The following is an 18090-nucleotide window of genomic DNA, read 5'->3' as shown; positions in this document are numbered from 1 at the left end:
CCCGGCAGCCCCTGCAGCGAGTGCTCCTGCAGCCCGGCAGCTGCTGCAGCGAGTGCTCCTGCAGCGAGTGCTCCTGCAGCCCGGCAGCTGCTGCAGCGAGTGCTCCTGCAGCCCGGCAGCTGCTGCAGCGAGTGCGCCTGCAGCCCGGCAGCTCCTGCAGCGAGTGCTCCTGCAGCCCGGCAGCCCCTGCAGCGAGTGCGCCTGCAGCCCGGCAGCTGCTGCAGCGAGTGCGCCTGCAGCCCGGCAGCTGCTGCAGCGAGTGCTCCTGCAGCCCGGCAGCTCCTGCAGTGAATGCAGCCCAGCAGCTGCTGCAGTGAATGCTCCTGCAGCCTGACAGCTGCTGCAGCGAATGCTCCTGCAGCCCAGCGGCTGCTGCAGCGAATGCTCCTGAGGTGGTTTAGCCTGGAGGAGAGGAGGCTGAGGGAGACCTTGTGGCTCTCTGCAGCTCGCTGAGAGGAGGCTGCATGAGGTGTGGGTCAGCCTCTTCTCTCACGTATCCAGGACAGGAGAAGGGGAAATGGCCTCAGGTTGCAGCAGGGAAGGTTTAGGTTGCACATTAGGAAAACTTCCTTCACTGCAGGAGTGGTCAGGCACAGGGAGAGGCTGCCCAGGGAGGTGGTGGCATCACCATCCCTGGAGGTGCTCTCCTGCCATCTGGGGGGTGGGTTCTGGGCATGTTGTTGGGTTCCAGTTGGACTTGAGGATCTGGAAGGTGTTTTCCAGCCAGGAGGGTTCTGTGGTTCAGTGCACGTTGGGCCAGTGCCTGCTGTGCTGAGGGCCTTGAGCTCCTTCGATGAGAGTCCTGAAGCCTGAGCAGAGCATGCCTGGCTTCAGTGCATTACATGCAGCCATGGCTGAGCCCCAAGCCCTGGCCTGGCTGAGCCCCAAGCCCTGGCCTGGCTAAGCCCTGGCCCAGCTGACAGAGAGCTTGTTTTACAGCCTGGGGACCGAGAGCTCTCTGTTCAGGGGGCTGCTTTCAGACCCTGCAATGAAATTTGAGCATGTCCTTGGGACACATCTTGAGTTCCAATTTACTGGTGGGGAAGGCAAGACAAAAGAGGCCAAGGGGAGCCCTCCCCTGGCGTTTCCCTCTTGGAGCCAGCACCTTGGTGCTTCTCCCACCGGTGGCTCTGGGAGTGACTGCCAAGGGCAGCAATTAAACTGCATGTCTGGGTCTGGAGCAACTCCAGGTTCATTTTCCTGCCCTGCCACAGATTTCCTTCCTGACCTTGGGCAAGGCAAGGTCCCACTGCCTGGGACAGCTCTGCACAGCTTCCTTCTCTGAGCGCTTGCAGACCTCGGGGTATCTGCCGCCCAGGGGGGCACGGTGGCCTTGCCCCAGACACCTCACAGAGCAGGAGGCCCTCTGTGCTCTGGCATTGCCTTACCTGCTTCAGCTGTTCCTGAACCTCTGCTGCTTTCCTTGCAGGATCATACCCCAGCTGGAGGGCTGCCCTGCACAGCTGCCACCAGCCGGCCTGCCTGGCTCTGAGCTCTCGGAGGCGAGCAGGACCTGCCTGCAGGGCATGAGCCGCTACGACCTGGACGAGCTCGATGCCTGCTGGCTGGAGCTGGTCAATATGGAGCTGAAGGAGATGGGTGAGTAGAGCTGCTGGTCCTGCTTCTTGCCTGGGCAGCCCAGAGTGGGCAGGCAGGATTTTTAAGTAATTGTGTGGAAGAAAAGGCCTTGAAGATGAAATCTTGATGGAGGCTGTCCCAGAGAGATGGTGTGGACAGGAGCTTGGCTTTAGGGAATGGTGCAAGGAGAGCCACGGGGCAAGCCAGGGGCTGGTACAGTGCAGGTGCACAGGAGCAGAGCAGGAGTCTCATCTGCAGAAGAACTGACAGATGCAGATCACTCCTGACAGTGCTCTGGCTGCATGGCCATCGTCAGCCTCACACTGATCCCTGCAGCATCTGCCCTGCAGGAGGGGCTGCTCCGGGGGGGTTCCTTGAGCCTGACTCCTCTGCCCACATCTGAAAGCTTTTCTCCAGCCTACACACAATCACAGATTGTGTTGGGTTGGAAGGGACCTTCAGGATCACCCAGTTCCAACCCCCTGCCATGGGCAGGGACACCTCCTGCCAGCCCAGCTTGCTCAAGGCCTCATCCAGCCTGGCCTTGAGCACTTCCAGAGATGAGGCATCCACAGCCTCCCTGGGCAGCCTGTTCCTGTCTCACCACCCTCATAGTAAAGAACTTCATCCTGATGTCCTAATTTCTCCAGCCACAGTCAAGAGGGCAGATGCTGGCTGGGCCTGGTGGCAGCACATCTCTGTTCTTCTGATGTACTCCTGATTTATACCCAAGTTTTGTTGCCATCATCTCCAGGACTTTGAGAAGGTTGTAGAGGGCTGGGGGTCCTGCAGGCAGGGAATGGGATGAGTGCTGGAGCCCCATGGTCACATCACCCACAGCAGCCATGCCTGGTGCTGGGCTGCAGGGGCTGCAGGGCACCAGGGCTGCTTGGGCAGTGGGCTTGCATGGGGAGGATGCAGTGTGTGCCTGGGGAAGCGGTGGGCCTGGGGGCTTACAAAGCTGTTGCCGCAAATCCATCACTGCTCATCTCCTGGGCTGTGCTGGAGCAGAGGCTCTGCTTCCTCTGCTTCTCATATGGGAGAAGCCAGGAGCAGCAGGGGTGGAATTTGGGTGCCCTTCAGCACCCAGTGCAGAGGGTGGATGCTTGCCTGGGCTGCAGGCAGCCCATAAATAGCTTTGTCCCGGAAGCCCTTGACATTAATGACACCCTGAGAGCTCCAGAGCAGCTCTGCTGATCTCTGAGATCATTAACATGACTTCACTGGAACTGCAGCCTCTCCTGCTCAGGGAGTCAGCAGTTCTCTCCCAGCCTCAAGGGGTAGGCAGAAGCTGATGTTCCTCCCGGGTGCTTGGCTGAGCTCTTGTCCCTGGGCACTGCAGGGGCACAGTGTCTCATTCCCAAAGCATTTAATGGCAGAGAAGGAGCCTGGCCTCTGACTGGCTCCAGAGGAGAGCTGGAAAACACCCATGAGATCATCCTGCTGGCTTCCTGTCACACAACTCCTGCCTTTTCCAGTCCTTTTTAGGCCACCCCAGGGGCAGAATTTTATCACCCAGCTCAGATCAGCCTCCAGATAGCTGCAGCTCCCTGTGCCCTGCCTGCTCCTCTCCCAGTTAGGTGGCAACGCTTGGGCAAGCAAAAGGTTTGCACTAAAGCAGCTTTAAATAGCTGTAAAGCCCCACAGAGAGAGGCTGTGGCAGCAGAGATGTGCTGCTTGAAGAGATGTAGTCAGTACTTCAGCAGGCCTGAGTGTTCCATTGGCCACTGCTGGGATGTGAGGTAGTACCAGAAAAGTGTCTGGAGGAGACTGCCTGCAAGGCTGAGCCAGGCTGTGTCCCTGCTGCTGCAGGCAGCACACACCTTGGCCTCTGCCTTTGCACAGGAGCCTTCCTTCCCTGCTGACATTTTGTCATCTCTGCTAAGAGCCAGGCTGGAGAGACATCAAAGCCCAGAGCTGAAAGATGCCTTAGTGGTGGTGGAGAGAGCCCAGGTCCTCCAGAGGCTGCTGAAGCCACTGCTGAGGGCAGGGCTGAGGGATCCAGCACACCCTGGGCTCCATCCATATGGAGCCTGCTGCTCAGATATGCCCAGCACAGCTTCTGTCTTGGGAGCTGGAGGTGTTCCTGGCTGTGGGTGGCAGCAGCAGGCACAACCTGAGCTGTGGCTGTGTGCTGGTGAGGTGCTGCCCCCTGGGCAGGGGTGAGGGTGCTCAGGTGGACCTGGAATGCACTGCAGGTGGTGGAGGAAGCCCAGCAAGATGTGCTGAGTGCAGCACAGGCTGCTGCTAAGTGTACAGCTGGGACAGCAGCTGCCTGCCTGCCTGGCAGCTTCTGGAGGCCCTGGTCAAGGCCACCCCCATCCCACCATGTCCTTTTGGGAGCCCCTTTCCCCCCCACACTGGCACACCTCAGGCAGAGACTGTCCCCATGCAGCTGCCACCCACACCCCCACGCGTGCCAGGGCCAAGCTCCATCTTCTCTTACTTCAGCAGCTTTGGGCACAAGTTCCCTGCAGTGCTGCCGTGGCAGAGGCACAGCTCCATGCCCTGCTGCTGCAGCTGCCCAGAAGAAGAGGCAGGACAGGGACCACTGCCCCCAAAGCAAGGGAGCCAGTGGCTGCCAAGCTCCCCAGGGATGCTCTCCAGCCATGACTGGCTGGGGGATGTACAGAGTCTGTCCTTACAGTGGGATCACACATCCCAGCATGCTGGGGTGGGGAAGAGCCCTTGGAGCTCACCCAGTCCAACCCCCCTGCTCCAGCAGGGCACCCACAGCAGCTTGCCCAGCAGCACAGTGGCTGGGGGGGGTCCAGGGAAGGAGACTCCACAGCCTCTCTGGGAAGCCTGCTCCAGGTCTGACAACCCTTTGGGGGATGAAATTGTTCTTAATGTCCAAACTAAACCTCTCCTGGCAGTTTCCTCTTGTTCTGTCCCTTGTTCCTTGGGAGCAGAGCCCAACCCCCACCTGGCTGCAGCCTCCTCTCAGGGAGCTGCAGAGAGCAAGGAGGTCTCCCTCAGGCTCCTCTTCTCCAGGCTGAGCACCCCCAGTTCCCTCAGGCTCTCTTCAGGAGTCTTGTTCCCTAGACCCTGCCCCAGCTCTGTTGCCCCTCCCTGGCTCTGCTCCTGCCCCTCACTGTCCATGCAGTGAGGGGCCCAAGGAGGAGAAGAATTCAGGGTGAAAGAGTGCAGGTTAGTTTCCTATGAAAATGGCCTTCACCTTTTAGCTTCTCTTTAAGCAAGGGAATCCAGAGGTACTTCAGGTGGCAGTTCCTAAGCTGGCAGAGCTGAGAACACCCTGAGCCTGTGGAAGGGAGACTGCAGCTTCTCTGTGTCCTTGTAGGAGCACATTTTGCAGGGAAGTGCTCTTGGTGTGCAGATGAGCAGGGCTGGAATTCAGCAGGAGAAGCCACAGGCATCTTACCTCCCTGTTCTTCGGCCCCCTCAGTCAGAGTTCTGCTGCTGGATGGGGCAAGGAGTCTTTCACCTGTTCTGCAGGACAGCTCCACAGTGCTGAGCTCTGCTGGAGAGACACAGAGAGCTCCTTGGAAAGTGGCTTCTGAAGCACTTGGCCATCATCTTGAATGTGAGCAGGAACTGCTGGTGGCGGGTGGCAGAAAGGTCAGAACTGGCTCCTGTAAACCTTTGAAGGGCTGGGGATGGCACCAGGAGATCTGGAGGCTGCTCTGGGGTGCTCAGGCTGCAGCCTGTGTGGCTGCTGGGTTGTGAGCAGCATTGGTGAAGGGTGAAGGTGCAGTTCCTTGGGTGCCTGCAGGTGAGGGGCTGGAGGTGGCTGGGTGAGTGCCAGGTGGTCCCATGTGTTTGGGTGGTTGTCCATCACCTCCGTGACCTTCTCAAAGGGTGCTTGGGACAGGACTCAGGATAGGCAGGGGAGCACCTGGCCTGGGGCAGGGGTGTGCCCATGGGTGCCTGGTGTGCCCATGGGTGCCTGGAACATGTGGCTGCTCAGCTCCCAGACTTACTTAGGGGCCAATCACAGAATCACAGACTGGTTTGTGTTGGAAGGGACCTTGAAGGTCATCCAGTTCCCTGCCAGGTCAGGTGCTCAGAGCTCCACCTCAGCTGTCCTTGAACCTCTCAGGGATGAGGCATCCCCAGTCCTGCTGGGCAAAGCAAATCCTTGTGCCCAGCAGTGACCGGACTCAGGTCTAGCACCCAGCCCCTGCTTCTCATCGTTGGGTTGCTTTCATTCTCATGGAACCCCAGAGCTGCTCCAGCCTGTTTAGGTGGTGGTGTAGCTGCAGTCAGCTGGCCCAGCAGCCTCTCAGGCTGAGAGGTAAAGCTGTCCAAGGGAGGAGACTCCACTGCTTCCCTTGGGAGGTGATTCCAGCGTCCAGCTGTGCTCATGGGGAAACATTTCCTTTTGGATGCCAGTGGGGATGTCCCCAGCAGTACCTTGTCCCCACCTTGTCTTTTCCATGGACTCCTTGTTCAAAGGGAGTCTCCATCCTCCTGGCCCTAGAGGAGAGTGCTCAGCCCAGCTCTGCAAGGGTGGAAGCCCAAGCAGCAGGTTCAGAGTGACTCCCCCAGAGCTGGAGGGACCAAGAGCTGCCATGAGGTCTCAGGAGCCCATGGTCCCTGGCAGGTATGAACCCCCCACCCCAGCAGGGAGCTGCTGTCCTTTCACTCTCAGTTTCAAAGACACCAGGAGGCTGCATCACCTCAACCATGCTTCCCCTCCTAGCTCTGAAGCCCTCTTGCCTGTTGATTGGGGTTTGTGCTGCAAAGCAGGCTCTGAGGTTTAGAGCTGAGCTGCTGGCACAGCCTGCAGCGCTGAGGGCTCTGTTCAGGAGCTGCTCCATCTCCAGGTGTCCTCCACAGGGCCAAGGGATTTATTGTTTCAGTCAACTGACTTCAGCAGAGCTCTGTCTGGTGAAAGGTGGCTCCCCAGCCATTTCCTCCCCAAGCAGGGAGTCAGCTCCAGCACAGCCAGGAGCAGCTAAGAAGTGGTTCAGCAGAGGAAGATTGCTCCTTGGTGGCCACATCAGCGAGGGTGCTCCAGAAATGATCTCCAGGGAGAGCAGTGCTGGACAGAGTGCCTGGTGCTGCTCCCAGGCCCACTGCTGAGGCTCAGGGGCCAGCAATCCCAGCTCCTGGGAGATAAAACACTGAAGTGTGGTCTCAGGTGCTGTGCAGGCAGATGCTGAGAGGTCTGGGGAGCTGAGGAGCCCCCAGGGACTGCAGGGGTGCTGGGTGACTGTGGAGCTGCAGGGATCATGGCAGAGCCCAAGAGCAGAGATGCAGTGAGGAGCTTCAGCTGGGAGCAAAGTGCAGATGAAAGTCCCAGGTCCTGGATGTTTTCCCTTCTGGAAGCAGACCTGGAGACCTCCTGTAGAGCATCATCTTCTGGCACTGCTCCCCTGCTGAAGCAAAGTCTCCCCTCTGCTCTCAGACACAGCTGGGTACCTGCTGACCTCCAGCATCCTGCTCTGGGCTGAGGCAGGACAGACTTCTGCAGCTGGGGTGGCAGGGGGGATAGCCTCTGTCCAGCTGGAGTGGCAGGGGGGATAGCTTCTGTCCAGCTGGGGTGGCAGGGGGGATAGCTTCTGTCCAGCTGGGGTGGCAGGGGGGATAGCTTCTGTCCAGCTGGGGTGGCAGGGGGGATAGCCTCTGTCCAGCTGGGGTGGCAGGGGGGATAGCCTCTGTCCAGCTGGGGTGGCAGGGGGGATAGCTTCTGTCCAGCTGGGGTGGCAGGGGGGATAGCCTCTGTCCAGCTGGGGTGGCAGGGGGGATAGCTTCTGTCCAGCTGGGGTGGCAGGGGGGATAGCTTCTGTCCAGCTGGGGTGGCAGGGGGGATAGCCTCTGTCCAGCTGGGGTGGCAGGGGGGATAGCCTCTGTCCAGCTGGGGTGGCAGGGGGGATAGCTTCTGTCCAGCTGCGGTGGCAGGGGGGATAGCTTCTGTCCAGCTGGGGTGGCAGGGGGGATAGCTTCTGTCCAGCTGGGGTGGCAGGGGGGATAGCCTCTGTCCAGCTGGGGTGCAGTGGTATGAATCCTTTCTCTCAAACCTGAGGAGAAAGTTGTTTGGTGTGAGGGTGCTGAGCCCTGGAGCAGGCTGCCCAGAGAGGCTGTGGAGTCTCCTTCTCTGCAGAGCTTCCAACCCCCCCTGGGCATTGTGCTGCTGGGCAGGCTGCTGTGGGTGCCCTGCTGGAGCAGGGGTTGGACTGGGTGAGCTCCATGGGTCCCTTCCAAGCCCCCCACACTGGGGTTCCTTGGTACAGTGTCCTTCCCTGCAGAGGCTCCAAGAAGCTCTCTTCCTCCCCCTCCTCCCCCAGTCCCTTCATGGAGGACCTTGGCACACCTTAAGCAAAGGAAATGCCTTCCTCTTGGTCAGGGGTAGAGGCCCTGGGCCTGATGCTCATCTCAGCTGTGCCCTCCTTCCTGGCCATCACTTGGTTCACTCACTGTAGCCAGGACAGTGCTGGGGCTGTGCTTTCCCTGTCCTGGGGGCAGGAGGGGTGTCCTTTGTGCGTGGCCACAGGGCATGTTCTGGGGGTGGCTGCTGCTCAGCTGCCCACAGTCAGCACAGCTGCTGTGCTGCCAGTGTTGTGAGTGCAGCTGAGCAGCACCAACTGCAGACCAGTGGAGCACATGTGGGGAGCAGAAGCTGCTCCCCCAGGCCCCATGGTTTAGGTTTCATAAGTGATGGCTGCCCAGCCAGGGCCATCCTCAGTCCCTGAGCCCCCCAGGGGGCTGCCAGAGGGCTGAGCTCCTGGTGTCAGTGCAGCTGAGCAGCATCTGTGCCATCTGACAGGCACTTGGCACAGGGGCTGGGAAGGAAACCTGCCTGAGCTGCTGCTCCAGCACCGAGCTCTGTGGGATCAGGGGCAGCTGCTGCCCAGGGTTCAGCTGGTGCTGCCAGGGCATGGCTGTGGGTGGAAAGTGCAGGAGGTGGCATGGGAGCAGGTGAGACAGGAATGGTGATGTCAGTGTGAGCCTCACCCCATGGGCAGCTCAGGGTCATGGTTCCTGTGGGAACCTCCCTCCCTTTCCTGCCTGCCCTCCTCCCTGAGCACAGCCTGTGGGGGAAAGCAGCAGGAACTCTTTGGTGACCATTTTGATGTCCAGGGAGGACAGAGCCTGATGTGTGGAAAGAAAGGGAGTAGCTCCAGGCTGACACTGCAGTGCCCAGGATCAGCCACAGCTGTGGAGCAGTGGGTTCCTGCTGGGCTGCTTTAATGCTTGCATGCAGCCATGGCTGTGGCTCTGCACAGGGCAGGTGCAGCTTTGAAGCTCCTCCAGTCCAGCCCTTGCACTTAGCAGGGACATCCCCGACTAGGGCAGGCTTCTCACAGCCCCAGCCACCCTGACCTGCAGTGGTGCCAGGGATGGGGCAGCTCCCACCTCTCTGGGCACCCTGGGCCAGGCTCTCCCCACTCTCAGGATGAAAGATTTCCTCCTTCTCTCCAGTCTGAATCTCCCTCTTTCAGTTCAAACCATTCCCCCTTGTCCTGTCACAACAGGTCCTGATAAAACTCTGTCTCCAGCTTCCTTACTGTCCGTCTTTGAGCACTGCAAGGCCACCAGAAGGACTCCCTGGAGCCTTCTCCTCTCCAGGCTGACCAAGCCCAGCTCTCTCAGCCTGGCCTCACAGCAGAGGGCTTCCAGCCCTGCCAGCATTGCTGTGACCTCCTCTGGCCCTGCTCCAGCAGGTCCCTGTCTGTGCTGAGCACTCCAGAGCTGCCCCAGCACTGCAGGGAGGTCTCAGCAGAGCACAGCAGAGGGGCAGAATCCCCTCCCTGCCCCTGCTGCCCACACTGCTGGGGATCAGCCCAGGGCAGGCTGGGGCTGGGCTGGCAGCTCTCAGTGCCAGCTCACCTCCAGCTCTGCACCCCCAGCACCCCAAGTCCTTCTCCACAGGGCTGCTCTCCAGCCCTTCAGCCCCAGCCTGGGCAGGCTGTGCCAGCTCTCAGAGCTCCTGCAGCCCGCTCTGGGGCCGCTCCCCGCAGGCCAGGCGCTGGCAGGCTGCGGGGCGCGTGGCAGCGCCGTGCGGGGAGCAGGGCTGTCTGCCTCGGGTGGCATCTCAGGCTCGACACAGCCCTGCACGATGCCAGGCTAGCTGTCTGCAGAGGCTTGTGGAGCCAGGGGCACCATGCCAGTGTGCATGGCTGGGGCAGAGCTGAGGAAGCAGACAATGGTGCCTGTGCTCGCCAGGCTCCCTGCGGCTGCGCTCCCCCGCGGCAGAGCTCCGCAGCCGCTCCCTGGCCGTTGTCTCGGAGCGAGGGCTTGGAGGCCCTGCGGCCTCGTGGCTGGGAGAGAAGGCTGGGGGGGATCCTGCCAGTGCTGGCAGGTACTGAAGGGGTGGGTGTCAGGGGGTGTGGGGCCAGGCTGTGTTCAGTGGGGCCCAGTGACAGGACAAGGGGCAATGGGCACTGCCCTCAGCAGCAGAAGTTCCATCTGAAGGTGAGGAGGAGCTTCCTTACTCTGGGGGTCGTGGAGCACTGGAGCAGGCTGCCCAGAGGGGTGGTGGAGTCTACATCTCTGGAGTCATCCAGACCCCCCTGGATGCCAGCCTCTGCACCTTGCTGTGAGTGCCCCTGCTCTGGCAGGGGTTTGGACTCGATGATCTCCAGAGGGCCCTTCCAGACCCTGTCCTCCTGTGTGACTGGGGGAGGGGGCAGCCCCTGCTTGACCCAGGGCAGGGACCTCACTCTGTGGCCTGGGAGTTGCCCAGGATGGCAGGTTTCCCCCTGAGCATGGCATTCATGAGTGCCTCTCTCTGGTGCTGCCTCCAGCCTTTCTTCCTCCTGTGCTGCTTGTAAATGAGATCTTTCCTCCTGCTTCCTTGCCTCGAGGAGGGAGGACAGCAGCATGGCTCAGGCTGCTCTGCTGGCTGCTGCCTTCTGCAGCATCCTGGCCTTCCTCATGGACGTCATGCAAACGAAGTGCAGCGGTCAAGAGTCTTGTGCTGCATCCTGCTGGTGTCTCCATGCCCCTCTCTGTGCCTGCCTTGGTGATGGACTAGGGAGAGGGTGCAGTGAGGACTGAACTCTGCCCTCACTCCTGCTGCTGCCAGAGCTTTTCCCTTTTGTGACTTCTCTGGAGTGAGCTCAGGTTGCATTTGTGGCACCAGGATCTCTGAGTGTGGGTGAGAGGCAGCACTTCTGAGAACAGCATTCAGCCTTGCCCTGTGCCAGTGCTGCCAAGCTCCTGGCAGCAGCAGCATCCCCCTGTGATGGTTGGTGGCTGGGTACCCTGCTGCTGGAAATGACTGCCCTGGAGGAGCCTTTCCTGGCTACTGGCCTTGCTTTCCTGGTTGTCACCCTGGAGAAACCTCTGGCAAAGCACCAGTGCCACTTCTTTCTACTAGAGGTCCTGTTGTGGGGGGAACAAAAGGCAGCAGAGCTGAGCCCATGGGAGTCTGCCCTTTTGGTTCCACTAGAGCCAGCCAGGAGGAAAACCCTGACCCGGGCTTAATTTCAGCCTTCGGCTCCAGCTCTGCAGTTCCCTTTCGCTGGCCTTAAAAGGGTTTCAGTTGCAGCCTTGCCCCTGTGTGCCCAGGGCTGGTGGGAGCCCTGCCTGGGCACCAGCACCTCCGCAGCGCTGCCAGAGCTCGGTGCCCACCCTGCTGCGGCTGAGCGGCGCCCTCCCTGGCAGGCAGCATGGTGCCGTGCCACACAGCCTGCAGGCCCAGCCACATGCAGCCCTGCCTGCTGCCCCTTTGCCCCCAGAGCTGCCCTCTGAAAGGCTCGGGCAGCCCAGAGCCCCCCGGGGGCAGCGGCAGCCTCGGCAGCCTCCCCCACGCCTTGTGCCCCGCAGAGAAGCCGGAGCTGGACGAGGTGACGCTGGAGCGCGTGCTGGAGGAGCTGGAGACGGCGTGCCAGGAGAACATGGCGCTGGCCATCGAGACGGAGGAGGGGCTGGGCATCGAGTACGACGAGGACGTGGTGTGCGACGTGTGCCGCTCGCCCGAGGGCGAGGATGGCAACGAGATGGTCTTCTGCGACAAGTGCAACGTCTGCGTGCACCAGGTGAGCGGGGGCGGCTCCTGCCCCTGCGCCGGCCGCCGGCCCCTGCCCAGCTGCTGCGCCGCCGCCGCGAGGCCGGGCGGCTCGGGGCGCGCCTGGCGCGCGTGCTTGGCTCCGCTGCTTGTCCCCGGCGGCGGAGCGGTGCCGCGGGGCCCTGGCGTGGCTTGGGCTGAAGGCACCTTCCAAGCTCATCCAGTCCAGCCCCCCGCAGCCAGCAGGGACATCCCCGACCAGAGCAGGTTGCTCAGAGCCCCAGACCTGACCTGGTGCCAGGGATGGGGCACCTGCCACCTCTCTGGGCAGCCTGGGCCAGGGGCTCACCACTCTCAGGGCAGGAGATTTCTGCCTCGTGTCCGCTCTGAGTCTCCCTCCTGCGGTGTGAGCCATCTGCCCCTGTCCCTCAGCAGGCCCTGCAGGCTCTGTCCCAGCTTCACTTCTGTCCCTCTGGCAGGCCACAGGAAGGTCTCCTGCACAATCCCAGCTAGAAAGCCACTTCCTGTGAGCTTGCTTTGCCCTCCTCCTGTTCTCTGCTCTCTGTGGTGGTTCATTTTGTACCTCCTCTTCCATCCCTGTCCTTACTCTGCTTTCTCAGCCCCTTTTTCCCTAACTAAACTGCGGTGGGCACCTAGGGATGACCAGTGCCGTGTGTGGGACTGGCTGATGGGCTGGGAGGATGCAGGGGTGCAGGGCTGCACTCACCTCACACTCACTGGGCTTGCTTGGACCTCTGGTGTCCTCCACAGCATTACTGTGGGGGTAGGAGGACCTTGCACAGCTCTGTCTTACCTCCCAGGGTTTCTGCCCCAGCTTGCCTGCTGAGCAGGGTAGGGTTTCGTTTCCCCTTGCTGCCTGGAGGAAGCAATTCTGTTTCAGGGCTGATAGAAATGCTCCAAGCCCCTGCTGGGGGGGGCTGTGGGTTCCTGCACTTGGGGGAAGCTTGACATGGAGCAAGCAGCTGTCTGAGGCTGCCCTGGGTCCGGCGTGGGTCCAGGGAGGCTCTGCTGGCCGTGCTGAGAGGGGAAGCGGTGTGTGGTGCTGGGACAGCGATGGCAGCTCCTGGGCTTCTCCCTCTGCCTGAAGGGTTTGGTTCTTCCCTCTGAGGAGAGCCACTTGCTCGTCTTGGGCAGCTTCTCCCGGAGGTGGGAAGGCACTGCAGATATCTATAGCTGGAGGTGGGTGTGGGAATGGTTTCCATCAGTGACTCAGACTCCACCGGCACCGCTCCGGGCTGGCGCTGGGGGGGGGTTGGGGTGTCTGTTTTCACAGTCCCTGTTGGCAGACTCGGGTGCCAGGGGCAGGAGCCTGGGGGAAGGCAGGCAGTGTGCCCAGGGCTGCCAGGGGGCTCTACTGACCCCCACTGTGACCACCACAGGCAGCAGCTCTGCTTTCAGTGCCGGGAGCAGAGTGGTGCTGCAGGAGTCACAGAATGCCGGGTTGGAAGGGACTCCAAGGATCTTCGGGTCCAAGAAGAGGATGAGGTGGGCTGGATTTCAAGGCTGTTGAAGGCAGAGGGAGATTTTCCCTTGTTTTCAGGGAGCAGAGTCCAGCCCTGAGCCCTTAAGCTGCCTGTGATTTAATCTCTGCCCTGGTTCATGCCCTAAGCCCCCAAGCCCAGAGCCGCAGCCCGCAGTGTTCCGTGGCATCATTTCTTACCTAACCTGCCCCATGCCCCACATCCCAAGCCTGCTGGGGACCTGTCCTGCAGGCAGCTGGGTGCCAGTGCCACAGCCTTCATGCATGTGAGAGTGGTGCAGGGCAGCCATGGGACGTGGCTGGAGCTGTGCCTCGCCCCCCTGCACCCCAGCAGGATGGGGCAGAGGCAGGGCTGTGCTCAGACACGGTGCTGGGTTGCTGGTGGTGCTGGGAGGGATGGTTGTAATCATCTCATCTGCAGCACACAAGCCCTGAGGCTTGCTGGTAATTAATTGCTGTGAAGTGTGGCTCTTGGAAAGCACAGGCAGTGCTCCCTTCAGAGCTCAGAGAGGAGGAATCTCCCCCCTGCTGCTGAACCCTTGTGGTTCAGGCTCTCTGCTTCTGTTTAGCAGGGGAATGATCCAGCCCCAGCTTCCAGCCCCTGCATCCTGGTCCTGTCCTCATCGAATTCCCATCCCCCTGGTGTGGGACACAGCCAAGCCCTCCCCCTGCCACAAGGACCACACCAAGTCTCTCTGTGGCTCAGCATCCTCCCTCTTTGGTGTCCCCTTCCTGGTGGCATCACAGCAGGGAGAGGCACAGCAACAGAACAGCTGCTCAGCTGCTGCTCACAACTGCTCCTGGAGCAGCTTCTGCCTGCTGCTGGGCTGGGACACTGTGTCCAAACCACCCCACTTCCAGAGCTTCTCCTTGGCTGGCACAGAGGCTCTGTGCTGTTTGCTCCCAGAAGCAGAGCTACACCTTCAGCTGCTCTGAAACCTCCAGGGGTAAAGAGCCGGCGGCAGGGCTCTGCTGGAGGTGTGACACTGAGCATAGTTCCTGTTTTCCCTGGAGTTCTGGGGTCAGTCTGCCTGTCTGTTCTCCTGGTGGTACATGCCAGGCTGCTTTCTGATGGTGCTAGACCTCATGTTTTGTAGATCTGTTCCAGGAATGATTTCCCTGTCAGGCTGGAGGTGCTGGGAGACACAGGAGCTCAGTCTCTGACCCGTGCAGCCCCGCAGCGGCATTGCCTCCCTCAACGCCTCATTGTCCCAACAGTCTGCTCACAGAGTGGCTTTTATGTCTTGGAAGTCACTGATCTATGCTCTGGGGCCACCAAAGCCATGTGATGAAGTCTGCTCTTAGGAAGAGAAGGCTGAGGCTGCCCCTTTCCCATGCTCACACAGCTCCACAGGTCCCCTCTGCCCCCTTCCAGCACTGTCACTCTCGGGGGCAGTGCCCTGCAGCAGCAGGATGAGAAGCTGTTCCTTTGGGGTAAGCTCCAAGGAGGGCAGCTGACAAAATGCCTGGGCTCAGTTTACAGCCCCAGCACTGGGGCATCTTGTTGGCACTGCCCACTTGCCTTCTGAGGGGTCAGAGCAGCCAGCTCTGGAACTGAGGGCATCCCCTCAGTGAAAGCAGTGCCACAGCCCCACCTGCGTGCCCAGGGCACTGCTCTGCCACTCTGGGAACCCTTCAAGTGCTGCCTATCAGGAGCTGTCCTGGTTTAGCAGGAGCTGTTTAACACAGTCCTGAGCTGTGGCTGCCCAGGAAAGCCTTTTATCATCAGCACTGTGTGATAAGGCTCCATCAGCTGCCTCTGCCCTGAGAACAGAAATACTTGTGGAGCACTTTGGCTTCCCTGCATCCTCTGCTGCCACAGCAGCTCGGGGAGCTCCCACTGCCTTCAGGCCACACTCTCTGGGCTGCAGGCTTCTCCCTACCTCCTTTACATTTATCATCCCCTATGGTTCCTTTGTTTTCCTTCTCACTCCAAGAAGGACACTGAGGGGCTGGAGTGTGTCCAAACAAGTAGTGAAGCTGGGGAAGGGTCTGCAGAGCAGGGCTGGTGAGGAGCAGCTGAAGGACCTGGAGTTGTTCAGCCTGGAGAAGAGGAGGCTGAGGGAGACCTCATTGCTCTCTGCAGCTCCCTGCAAGGAGGTTGGAGCCAGGTGGGGGTTGGGCTCTTCTCCTAAGGAACTGGCCTCAAGTTGGAACAGGGGAGGTTCAGGTTTGGCATCAGGAGCAATTTCTTCCCCCAAAGGTTTGCCCAGGCCTGGCCCAGGCTGCCCAGGGCAGTGGTGGAGTCCCCATCCCTGGAGGGGTTTTGGGGGCATGGAGATGCGGTGCTGAGGGCCATGGCTCAGTGGTGCCCTGGCAGTGCTGGGGTAAGGGTTGGCCTGGCTAATCTGAAAGCTCTCTTCCAGAGCAGCTCTCTGAGTCTGTGGCTCTGTGAGCACTGTTTTCCTCTTTGCACCTTTCCAGGCTGTGCTGGCTGTGTGACCAGCCTGACCATCTTGCTCAGCCCTGGCTTGTGGCTTTCCAGCCCTCAGCCACCTCGGGGGCTTTCTCCACAGGCATTTCTTACTTCTCCAAGTCACCATCGATCTGGTGGCTGCTCAGGGACGGGCAGGAGATGAGCAGGCAGATGTCCCACCGCAGACAGCCCCCGGAGGGGGCGCTGGCGAGCGGCCTCCTTGCCCATCCCCCGGTACAAAGCAGGGCTTCATGCTCACCCATCCAGCAGCAGCGTCCATGTGAGGAGGGGGAAGGGAGCAAGGAGGGGAGAGCTTGAGCTCGCTGTCTGTGGCCGTGGGGCCGCTCTGTGTCTGCGCTGCAGCAGGGTGCCCAGCTGTGGTGGTGAAGGAGGAGGTGTGGGAGGATGCTCCTCCTGGGCTGCTGGCACTAACCCATCTTCTCCACCTCTGTGCAGGCCTGCTATGGCATCCTGAAGGTGCCCATCGGGAGCTGGCTGTGCCGGACCTGCGCCCTGGGCGTGCAGCCCAAGTGTCTGCTGTGCCCCAAGAGGGGGGGAGCGCTGAAGCCCACCCGCAGCGGGACCAAGTGGGTCCACGTGAGCTGTGCCTTATGGATACCTGAGGTGAGATGTTTGCCAGCCTGCTCTGGACAGACAGAGGGGCACAGACCTGCTTGCCAGGCCTGGGCCCGGGGTGTCCATCCGCGTCCTGAGCGGCAGGCCCGGTGCCAGGGTTGGAGCCGTGGGTTCGGTGGGCAGCCAAGGGCGCCCCGTGCAGGGAGGGCGCAGCTGGGGGCCTTCAGGAGAGCTCTGGGCAGGGCAAAGCTGATGCCCTGTGCCCAGCCAAGCTGCACAGCCACGTCCAGGCGAGGAACTCGTTCAGTGCACGCTGTCCAGGTTCGCTGCTGACCGGGGTGGGGTTTCTCCCACTTCCAGGTGACCCTGAAAGCCAATCAGTTAGAGTTCCACCCTTCACTCGGTGCCAGCAGCCCCTCTAGGACAGGTGGGGTGGTGCCCAGCAGTCACAACTTGTTCTCTATTCCATGCCCAGGTTAGCATTGGCTGTCCTGAGAAAATGGAGCCCATTACAAAGATCTCCCACATCCCAGCGAGCAGATGGGCTCTGTCCTGCAGCCTCTGCAAGGAGTGCACTGGGACCTGCATCCAGGTATGGAGCTGGGCACCACAGAGGCTCAGACCCCCGGGGCTGTGCCTCGAACAGCCACTGAAGATGCTTGAGGTGGTGGTGGCCGTGGTCTGGCTGTGGCCTGTTCCTGCTCTGGGCCAGCCTGGGGACAGGGAGCAGGAGCAGCCCTGGGGCAGCAGCAGAGGTTGTCTGTAGCCACTGCCCGTCCTGAGTGCTAGGGACCTCCATCAGCTGCCTGTGCATGGCCCAGTGCTGCAGCGGGGGTGACACTGATTACCAGCACTGCAAATGACCTTGGCTTGGAATCAGGAGCCTGCAGCAGGCTGGATGCAGCTGCCAGGGAAGTGAGATGTGCATGAGAGCCGTGGCCCAAGCACCTCACAAACCCGGGGGGGCTGGCTGGGAAGCCTTTCACTGGGGGGGACACCAGGAAGCCCTGGGGTTAGGTAGTCCTCACTAGGCTGCTGGCTTGGCAAACAGAGTGCTTACCACATGTGACAGTGCCACAGCTTCTCCACACCACAGCAAAGCACAGCAGGCACTGGCTGCCTGCTCTCCCCACACAGCAGTGTGCTGAGCAGGGGGGAGACCTTCCCATCCCAGGCCAAAAGCAGGATGCTCTGGGGTTTCCTCTTACAAAAGTGGGACAGAGCTTCCTGGATCATGAGCTGTCTTCTTGAGGAGCAAAGCATGGGTTGGGTTAGAAGAGACCTTAGAGATGATCCTGTTCCTACCCCTCTGTCATGGTCTCCTTCAAGGCCTCAAGAAGCTCCCCCCCAAAATGCAGCCTGCCTGGGGAGCCTTGCTGCATGCAGTCGACCCCCCTGCTGCCCTCTGCCCAGTGTGACCTCCTGGTGGTGCTTGGGCATGGACTCCAGCACCAGCTGCTGGTGCTTGCAGTGGCACACCAGGTGTGCAAGCAGCCTTGGCATGCAGGGAGGGATGGAGTAGCTTTGAAAAATGGGAAGAAAGTTTGGGATGTGTACCAGCCCCAACTGATGAGCTCCTGTGCAGCACCAGGAGCTGCCCCTGTCAGGGTGGCTGGCACAGCAGTGACCCTTGGGGCACCAGGAGAGCTGGCTGGGTGCAGAAGGATGATAGCAACAGGGGGTCTGCAGGTTCTGCTGTGTTTGTGCCACCCCCTGTGTTTAATGCTTCAAAGGGAGCTGTTTCAAAGCAATCCTCTTCCCTTGGAGTGAAATCTCAGCATGCTGCTTTAAATCTCCAGCGCTGACTCACTTCTCCTTGGTGGCTCTGGGTGGATCTGGCTGTTCCCCCTGCCAGATGGAGACTCTGTGCCATGGCAGCAGCTGCTTTCAAAGAACGGAAGGGCAGGCAGGGAGGCAGACAGGCTTGGCAGCATCTCTGAGGCTTCATCCTCTGGCTGCCAGCATGGCATGGGAGCTGTGAGATCCCAGGGACTCGCTGGATGTGCACTAAAGGTCACCAGAGATGGAACAGGAGCTTCATTGTCTCGTGTGCCAGCAGCTCGCAGTGCAGAAGGCTTCATGAGGTTGTCAGTGGAGCATTTG

At 60.7% G+C, this 18090-nt stretch overlaps 1 protein-coding gene across 3 annotated transcripts in view; it reads left to right on the top strand.

The window, feature by feature from the left end:
- Positions 1-18090, top strand: part of JADE2 (jade family PHD finger 2) — a 75403-nt gene that overhangs the window by 38868 nt on the left and 18445 nt on the right. For all 3 annotated transcript variants that reach the window (XM_054168209.1, XM_054168210.1, XM_054168208.1), the window contains exons 5-8: positions 1430-1599; positions 11314-11525; positions 15868-16035; positions 16463-16579. In XM_054168209.1, the coding sequence (XP_054024184.1) occupies positions 1430-1599; positions 11314-11525; positions 15868-16035; positions 16463-16579 (667 nt within the window). The remainder of the gene's footprint in view (positions 1-1429; positions 1600-11313; positions 11526-15867; positions 16036-16462; positions 16580-18090) is intronic.

This window comes from Dryobates pubescens, chromosome 16 (genome assembly GCF_014839835.1).
Source record: "Dryobates pubescens isolate bDryPub1 chromosome 16, bDryPub1.pri, whole genome shotgun sequence".
NCBI lineage: Eukaryota > Metazoa > Chordata > Aves > Piciformes > Picidae > Dryobates > Dryobates pubescens.
The sequence above is the reverse complement of the archived record's forward strand: the minus strand, read 5'-3'. Positions and strand labels throughout refer to the sequence as shown.